Here is a 9,285-nt window from a genome sequence, read left to right as displayed (position 1 = left end):
TATATATATATATATATATATATATATATATTCGTCTCCAACAGATTTTCAACAGATTTTCATCTCGCAGAATCCAACATTAATTATAATATTAAAATATTTCATTTATCTTTTAAAATATTACTTTTCTGTTAAAGTTTTCTATTTCCATTAGTAATATTTTTTAGGAGGAAAAAGTATTATTGTTTGGATATAATTTTTAAATTATACATTTGAAAATTATACATTTGTTGGCAAACTTTTATATTTTTATTGAAACATGGGATTTAAGGGTAATTTTGGAAAAAAAATCTTAGCATCTGGTCAAAAGATAATTTTTTTAGCTTAATGTATTAAGATAAGATGAGCAGATTTACTATGTTAAGTCCATCTCTTAATATTAAGACAAAGTAAAACACTATGGTGTAACTCAATTAAGTTAATCATCCATTAAGTTTATTAAGTTAAGAACAAACATCCCCTGAGTGGTCATAACGATTAAGAGGCTTTTTAGAACATCTTTTTAGCAGATTTTTCAAAATTTCTCCATGATCAAAATTCCAAATCTCCAAAAACAAATTACATTCATTCCAACAATTTTCCATTTTAGAGATTACAACATTGGTTATATTATTAAGATATTCCATTACATTTAAAAAAAATATTTCTTCATAAAAATATTTAATTTTGAAGTTTTTTTTATTAAATATAATAAAAAATATTTTTCTCACGGTAATTATTAGTGACGAATTCTTCAAATTTGGAGAATTTCACGTTTTTTCTTCTACTTTCTCTCTAAGGAAAGGTTTAGAGAATCTATTGTAGCAAAAATTGGCCTAAATTCACCATTTTCTCTACTTCGGAGAATTTGTTACAGATGCTTTCATTGACTACGTACAGGTCTAAATGATATAAAATTACTATTTTACCCCTGTATCCTTACATCTGAGCCATTCAGTGTGAGGTTTGAATGACATCATTGGAAGCTAACAGTTCTTTACTTTTTCATTCGTAGGATCCTTTTAGAAGAATAACTTTATGGAATCTTCTACTTTTTAATGTCGGATTAATCCCTTGATAATTGTTTTAGATCAATGATTTCAACCTTTTTTACTTATTAGTGGTCTTGAATCTTACTTTCTGTAGTCTTCCATGTGACTGATTTGGATGGCAAGAAATTAACAGACAACACCATCATCAATAGCATTGAACAGGTAAACTTACATCAGGCTGATTGGTTGGTTTTTCCATCAAATCGTATATGGATCAAACTATTTGTATGGATTAATCTGTCTATATAGATTGAGAGGTTTTGTTTCTGAGGGTTTTTTCATAGATGGAAAGATGGTATTTTTTTAATTGCGAGGGGAAGGTTCGGAAAAACTTGGCTTTTTGCATAAAGCTTCTCCAAAAGTTTAGTGAATAAGCTACTTTCTATATCATTAAGCCACTACCAAACAGTTATATATAGCTGACTGAATAAGTTCCGAGTCCCATTAAGCTTATTAAGTTGCTAACAGACAAACTTTAGTCTTAATTGAAATCTAGTAAAGAACAACTTTAGGAGAAGACATCTCTCAAGATTTTGGAGATATGCATATATCGGCAATTTTATTCCCAGAACTTGACTAAAATAGCCGATCTCTCCAACCAAATTCTCTTTTTAGCCACTTTTCAATCGAATTCCCATTTGCGTAAATATTTTCTTTAATCTGAAATTAGGCTTTACGCATTTTCAATCGAATTCCCATTTGTGTAAATATTTTCTTTAATCTGAAATTAGGCTTTAATCTAATTATGCCCTTCCATTTTATTTAAATGACCAAAAAACCCTATCGTTTTAGGTAAGTTTTACATTGTCATTTAGCTTATCAGCCAGTTCCTACCAAGCGTAAGCTAACAATTAGCTTGTTATCCAACTAGTTTTTCAGCTAACAACTAACTTATCAACTGATTTGTCAAACCATAGCCTCTTTTAAGTGATGTATGTGGACTGATTATACGTTTGGTTGTTGTGTACGTATGACAGTCATTTGAAACCATCCACAACACGAGATCGAATCCCATTGATGGAATGACTGCACTCGAATTAACCGGCACTGACAGAGTTGGTCTTTTATCCGAGGTTTTTGCTGTGTTGTCCGATCTCAATTGTGATGTGGTCGAGTCGAAAGTTTGGACACACAATGGCCGAATCGCGTCTCTTATTTACTTAAAAGACACCGATTCCGGGTGTCCAATTGAGGATTCCGACAAGATTGATTTAGTCAAAGCTCGTTTAAGAAACGTGCTTAAAGGGGAGAATGATATCAAAAGTGCAAAAACTTCGGTTTCAATGGCGGTCACTCACACAGAGAGAAGGCTTCATCAGATGATGTTTGCAGACCGTGATTATGCAAGAAGTCCGGGTTTAAAGACGTGTTTGGAGAATTCCCCCTCGGTTTCGATTCAGAATTGTTTGGATAAAGGTTACTCGGTTCTGAACGTTCAATCCAAGGATCGACCGAAGCTTTTGTTCGATGTCGTTTGCACTTTGACTGACATGCAATATGTCGTCTTCCATGCCACCATCAACACTACAGAAGATGGGGCACATCTAGTACGTATTCATATCCTTTTATAAAAAATAAACCAGCCCGTTATATCTTATCTGGATGTAGGGTTTGGGGGGTGGGATGCACACCCCTCTACCCTCAAAGAGTAGAACAACAGTTTCCGTATTTATATCCTTCTTAGGGGCTGTTTGGTTGGTTTTTCATTAAGTCCAGTATGGGTAAAGTTGTCTTTGTTGATTAATTTATCTGTATAGATTGTTAGACTTCTGATTGGGAGGTTTTTTTATAGATGAAAGGAGTGTTTTTCAATTGGGAGGGGTAGGTTTGGAAAAAAACTTGTCTTAATGCATAAAACCTCCCTAGAAGCTTTTACTGAATAAGCCACTTTCTATATCATTGAGCCACTACCAGGTAGTCATGTATAGCTGACCAAATTAGCTGTGAGTCCTATTAAGCTCGTTAAGCTGTTGACAGACAAGACCTTAAGCTTGGAAAAATCTTCCAAAGTCATCCATTTGAAAGGGTGGGTTCAAAATAAATATTTTGAGAACTGTGAGAATGACTATATGCATTGATCGTTGTAAATTATATGAATTTATATTGGGTACATATACATTGATGATACTAATTGGCAAGACATATTTTGCTAGTGTATATGGGTCGATACATATATATACACATCTAATGGTTTTACAAAATATTTATGGTTCTTATTTGAACTTCCCACTTTCTTATATCCCGGGGGCGGTTGGTTTGGGGTTGCGATGTATATAAACCTAGTGTTTACCCTAAAAGAGTAGAGCGGTTGTTTTCGGGATTAATAGGCTTAATGGGAGAAACAGCTTACTCGGTCAGTTATACATGACTGTGTGGTAATGGCTTAATGATATAGAAAGTGACTTACAATAAGCTTCTAGGGGGGAGCTTTATGCGGAAAGCCAAGTTTTTTCCAAACCTACCCTTCCCAAATAAGAAACACATTCCCTCCCAAACAAAAACATTCAGAACCGATACAGACAGATTAATACAAACATACAACTTTATCCATGCATGACTTAATGGAAAACCAACCAAACAACCCATAAGCTTTGAAAAACCTTCCAAAGCCATCAGTTAGTTTGGATCGGATTGACCAATATTGCTCAATTGTATTCAGGAATTCTTTATTAAACACATGGATGGAACCCCAATTCGTTCAGAAGCCGAAAAGGAACGAGTTATTCTATGTTTGTCATCCGCCATCGAACGAAGAGCATCCGAGGTACCATTGTCAATCTCCTCATACTCGAAAATGCAGTTAAATTTACCAAAGGGTCATTGGCCCAACAATACCCGGTTCCTATAAAAGAACTCGGGTTCCCGGTAGAACCCGGGCTCTCTCTGAAGGTCAAGGGTTCAAATCTCACTTGTGTACGAGTATTTGTTGTATATAAATATTATATACTTCAAAAAAAAGAAAAGAAAAATGAAGTTCAGTTGGTAACTAACATGCGCTAGTTCAGGGTGTAAGGCTCGAGCTACGAAAGGCCGACAAACCAGGGCTGTTAGCGGAAGTTATGCGAACATTTAGAGAGAACGCGTTAAATGTGATCAGGGCCGAGATATCAACTAAAATGGGTACGGCACTAAACATGTTCTACGTAACGGATGCGATCGGGAACCGGGTAGATTCGAAGGTGATCGACGCAGTTCGACAACGAATCGGGATGGTTGACCTAAGAGTAAAAGAAGCAGGGCATGAAGATGAAGAAATCAGAGGTACTCTTGGTGGTGCAGTTTTGGTGTCACTTGCGAGTTTATTAAGAAAGAACTTGTACAATTTGGGATTCATGAAATCATATTCTTGAAAACTTCTTTCCTTTTTTAGTAACCGTGAGTGTTTGAGTATGTTTGTATCCATCTCGATTAATTTCATGAGTCACTGGAAATAACAATCAGAAAAATCTGTATTAGGTCAGTGGAAAAACAATTGTTTTGTTTTTTTTTTTTTAAATTTCTTTAGGGGGTTGTGTATTTTGTACATTGAAGTGTGTTTTTTAAGTAGCATGTGAAATATTGTAAATATAGTTGAAGTTTATCCTTTTGTACAAACCGATTCATCGGTCGATTCTTGGATCGGTTTTCGGTCGGTGTTGATTTTAACCTTGAGTTTTTGTGAACTGTTTTTTTGTAATCAGTGTGATTTTTTAAAAGAAAGAGCAAAGAATGACGGACCGATGTTTTTATTCGGTCCACCTGTTTCATATTAGAAGCAGGTCAAATTATGCATTGTAAATGTAAAAAATAAGTTTTGATTCACGAGACTTTGTCCAGCGATCTGAAGACGCAGCCATAGGATTGTTGGCACACTTTTTTGGCTGTTATGGTCGTTTTCTTATTCTATTAAATAGTGAGCATTCTCGTTGATTCTCTCCCCATGTATATAAGCATAAATAATAAACTTGTATACATCACTTATCAGTGTCAAATAATCAAAATCTTATAGCTCATATATCACTTCCTCATAGAGAATCAAAACTGTATAGTTCTGATACCACTTGATAACTGGTATCCAGTAATAAAAAACTGTACAACTTTGATATTTTCGTTCGTTGTCTATCTCGGTCTACAATTATTCCGTATCATAATTTTCAACAAATGATCAGAATTACAATTGGTATATGCCATGCCAAAACCTAATACTTAGCAATTGTTTTAAAGTAACAATTCACATGTGAATATAGAACTCATATATAACGTGTTTAACTTCTAACTAAATTTCATGTCGCGTTACAAATACAAATACGATGTAAACCTAACTGTAGATTTTTCTTCAAAAACGTAAGTTGACTTTGTATGTATATTTACCATCTCCATTGACTTTTTATTTCCTTCGACTCGTATTTACTATACTGTGGAGGCATATTCGAAGCCACACAAACACCGAGAGCCCGAGCTTCTTTCACCTTTGATGCATCTATCTTGCACTTATGGATCCTCCCATGGTTTACTATTCTTCTTCCAATGCATTATATATCATCCTATAACGACAAGAAAAGAATCAGATACATTGGTTTCATTTTCTTGCTTGCTTTTTTTTGGGTCCCATTTTCATGTTCTTCCATACAACATGAAAATGGGACCCACAAAAACGAGGCAACATTGACCTGACAAATTTGGAACCCTAAACAACCGTTGCATATATATCATATTCCCAAAATACGATGATAAATAGGAGAAAATGGTATCAACCGCTTGTAGTTACAAGCTTTCAAAAAGCCCGTTTTTTGCTTGAGGGTCCCATTTTGTTTGGAAAAACAAAAGAGAAAGCCCAACATTCTAATAGACGCTGAAGCAGAACTTGAACTGAGTCGAGCTTTTAACGAGCTACTCGAGCTCGAGATTAATAATTTTCAAGTTCACGTCGGTCCCAAACACAAAATAAAGCTCACTTAACTTAATCAGTCGAGCTCCATAACACTAATATTCGACTCGACTCGACTCGTACGAAAGCTCGATTAACCTTTACGAGTCGAGCCATTCGAGCATATATATTTTTTGAGCCAAACATATTTATATGTTTACAAATTATATAATAAAAATAAAAATATCAAACTTGAGTTTGTAAACGAGTTAATCAATCTCGAGCTCATAAACGAGCATCAAGCTCAAGCTCAAACATTGAAAAAATATTCGAGCTTGAGCTTGAGCCCTACTTTGAAAAGGTTAATCAAGCTCGAGTCGAGCTCATGCATGATATTAATTACTCGACTTGACTCGGATCGGCTCGTTTACACCCCTACCCTCAACTATATCTGCCGATTAGATTAAAAATGGTTGTAGTATGTTATATTACCAAAATAAGGTGATGAATAGGAGGAAAATGAGATGACCGAGTTTTAAAAGCCGTTGCTTCTTCGCTCCATTGAGTTGGTTGAAGATCTCGGTGACGTCCACAAGGTGTTCCCCCCGTGAATACCTAGAATCAAGTAACCATAACGATGATAAAAGATCTTGCGAATTCAAATCAACATCAACTTTTTGCAGAAGTGAAAAATGTCGGGATTAACCACTTGGGTTGTGGCGCACAGGTTAAGGCTCAGGGGGTTGTATTGGAAATCTCATATTTCGTGGGTTCGAATCCAGGCCCTGTGAAAACCATTGTGGCCATGGAGGTTCACTTGCAATGACTCCAATGACTCTAGAACATTCGTGGTTGCCTGGGGGATTAATGGGTTTGTGTAAGCTGGCCCGGAAACCTATGTTTACCAAAAAAAGTGTTGGGATGGAGAACTTACAATCGGATATTGTAATAGAGGTATGGCAGAGCCAAAATAAACATCATCCAATGGCCGGTTACGAGATACAAGCAGCATAAGACGCCTTGTGTGACAAATTCCGGCAAGATCACATCATTTATCCGAGATGCGGAGTCGTACGGATTAATGTAATCGAACTCTAAATCAGCAAAACATATAAGCTGCAAACACAAAGACATCAAAACATCAATGTTTTGCACGACAGATGTTAAAAGCTAAAAACTAAGAAATGATACAAAGGGGATTCGAATCCAAACCAGTTCTATCAAAGAAAACTTGTGTTATTACTGTAGTTTCAAGGAATATCTGGTTACACCCAACAAATACAATGACACCTTTCATGAACCTAAAGCAGGTGGTCGCCCTAGGATTAGTCGGCTCGCAAAGATTTTTACGCTAAGACGGAGGAACTAAGTAGGGGCACAGTATGCACCAGAGTGGGTCCGCCCCCGGTGGTTGGAGGGCAATGAGCTCAAGCCTACAAACACTCAAGGAATGATCTGATCGCTCTTGATTGTGATACCAAAAACAAATTGAACAACAATGTGAGGACAACGATCAGTGGATAATAGTTTCTGGAATCCTTTATAATGAATTTCTTAAATAATCAAATGGATCTGTCATAATTCATAAACAAATAGTTCGGAATCGAATCTAATTGTTTGTAGATCACAATTTCTCCCAAATATCAACCAATATCTCAATCGATCTGCCATAACAAACATTTTTACAGACGAAATATCTAATGAAGAACATACAATAAGAAGAATCTAGATTCTAGAATCGATTATCTAGATTCGCACATATTATGAACATGAATACATTCGTACACTAAATTAATTAGACCAAAATTAGGGTTTTGATAATAACCTGATAAACAACGATAACGAGGATAGCTATGAGGATGAAGAAGAAGAGTAGCCATGCAAGCGTATCCCACATCTCAAATCCCTCTTTTCCTCCTCTCTCTATATTATTTACTAACCTATTTTGTAACAAAAGAATGGAGGAAACAGGAATCAATTTCTGCAGAATTTACGATGAATTGACGAAAATCTGATGATTGGGAAGCCGGAAAATTGAGGAAGAAAGTTTCGCCGGGTGATTGAATCGTTTAGGGAAAATCGTATTTCTCCCCGCCGGCGAGTTTTCCCGGAAGATACAGGAGGATTCCGATGATCAAACAACAAAGAAGGAGCAGAGTGACGAAGGAATGATCGAACCCATGAATGGGTGGTTTTTGTTCATTTAAATATTTTTATATTATTTCATAGTTTTGAGAACTTGTGTATAATTTATTATTTTATATGATTAAAAAATTATAATTTAAAATTATAATTAATATATATTTGTTTTACATGTACCTGGTTTATAATGTGAACCATTTTTACGTGTTTCTAAAACAAAAATACACGTAAAAAAGTCTACATTGTGTACCGAATACATGTAAGACAAATACATTGTAAAATATATATATATATATATATAGGGTATATTTCTTTTACAACCTTGTGCATTTGTATAACCTTTGCAACCCAATTAATTGAGATATTTATAGAAATGATTGAAGTTTATTTATTATGATTTGAATATTTATGGAATATGAATAGAGTTTATTAATTATGATTAATACTTTATATTAGGAAACAATTAATTGATTAAAAATTGAATGGTTGAGATGAGGGTTGTATAGGGTGTAGGAATGACAAAGGATGTAGAATAACATCCCTCTCTCTCTCTCTCTCTCTATATATATATATATATATATATATATGTTAATGAATACATTAAACACAATATTTAGAAATTATTATTAGAGTTCTCAAATATTTAAGAGTAAATTCCAAAAAGAAGTATCTATGAAATTTGAACACTTCTTCGTTCAATACCCTACAATTTGCATTTTATTACAGATCTCGTTCTTGACCGTACCAACTGTATAGTGTCCCTCGCTTATTAGTCATGGACAGTGTGGTCTTTTCTCATTTTTATTCATTCAGTCTTAAAATAAGTGATAAAAAAATATATGGTTTAAAAAATGAATTAAATGACAGTTTTATCCTAATAATATAATTAGTAAATAACAGTCAAAAACCATGAAAAAGCCAATGATTATAGTTATAAATATAATGATTAATTTATTGACTTTCATATTTTTTTTGTTCATGTTATCATCCTCAAAATTGTTGATATGTTACAATGAATCATTTTAATAGATAACTTAAACCATCACTAAATAAATCTCTTCAGAAATATTAAACAGGACACTCTTTTTTTTATTTACCGAATATATAAAAAATTAATTTTTTTTCTATTTTTCATACAAAGTCTACACATACAAAAACCATATTTTATTTATATTATTATTTAAACAAACACTTAAAATGATGTTTATATATTTGAAAACAAATAAAATGTGATATTCATGTGGTATTTGTAAGTGTATTTATTTG

General features: G+C 34.1%; 2 protein-coding genes across 3 annotated transcripts in view; one reads left to right on the top strand and one right to left on the bottom strand.

Moving 5' to 3' along the window:
* Positions 1–4,622, top strand: part of LOC112529309 (ACT domain-containing protein ACR8-like) — a 5,800-nt gene extending 1,178 nt beyond the window's left edge. The window contains exons 4-7 of the mRNA XM_025140532.1: positions 1,126–1,193; positions 2,009–2,578; positions 3,691–3,795; positions 4,037–4,622. Coding sequence (XP_024996300.1) covers positions 1,126–1,193; positions 2,009–2,578; positions 3,691–3,795; positions 4,037–4,381 — 1,088 coding nt within the window. The 3' untranslated portion in view covers positions 4,382–4,622. The remainder of the gene's footprint in view (positions 1–1,125; positions 1,194–2,008; positions 2,579–3,690; positions 3,796–4,036) is intronic.
* A 593-nt stretch (positions 4,623–5,215) lies between these two features.
* LOC112529791 (protein cornichon homolog 4-like) lies at positions 5,216–8,057 on the bottom strand. Of its 2 annotated transcripts, none has more exons than XM_025141197.1 (4): positions 7,703–8,057; positions 6,812–6,993; positions 6,370–6,492; positions 5,216–5,554 (listed from the first exon to the last, which is right to left on the bottom strand). In XM_025141197.1, the coding sequence occupies exons 1-4, from the start codon at positions 7,772–7,774 to the stop codon at positions 5,524–5,526; spliced, it is 408 nt and encodes a 135-aa protein (XP_024996965.1). In that variant the 5' UTR covers positions 7,775–8,057; the 3' UTR covers positions 5,216–5,523. The 2 variants fall into 2 exon arrangements, with proteins under 2 accessions (XP_024996965.1, XP_024996966.1); XM_025141198.1 differs by having other exon boundaries at positions 6,407–6,492.
* Between the last annotated feature and the right edge of the window lie 1,228 nt (positions 8,058–9,285).

Source organism: Cynara cardunculus, assembly GCF_001531365.2.
Source record: "Cynara cardunculus var. scolymus isolate 2C chromosome LG 16, CcrdV1, whole genome shotgun sequence".
Taxonomy (NCBI): Eukaryota; Viridiplantae; Streptophyta; class Magnoliopsida; order Asterales; family Asteraceae; genus Cynara; species Cynara cardunculus.
This window is presented reverse-complemented; position numbering and strand designations above follow the sequence as displayed.

What these genes read in the sequence shown, in the direction of transcription:
- LOC112529791 (XM_025141197.1), bottom strand. Translation starts at nt 7,774, where the DNA reads ATGTGGGATACGCTTGCATGGCTACTCTTCTTCTTCATCCTCATAGCT. An exon ending in CTCTATTACAATATCCGATT is followed by an intron (nt 6,493 to 6,811) that starts GTAAGTTCTCCA and finishes ACTTGATTCTAG; the next exon opens with GTATTCACGGGGGGAACACC. An exon ending in CTATTCATCACCTTATTTTG is followed by an intron (nt 5,555 to 6,369) that starts GTAATATAACAT and finishes TTGTCGTTATAG; the next exon opens with GATGATATATAATGCATTGG.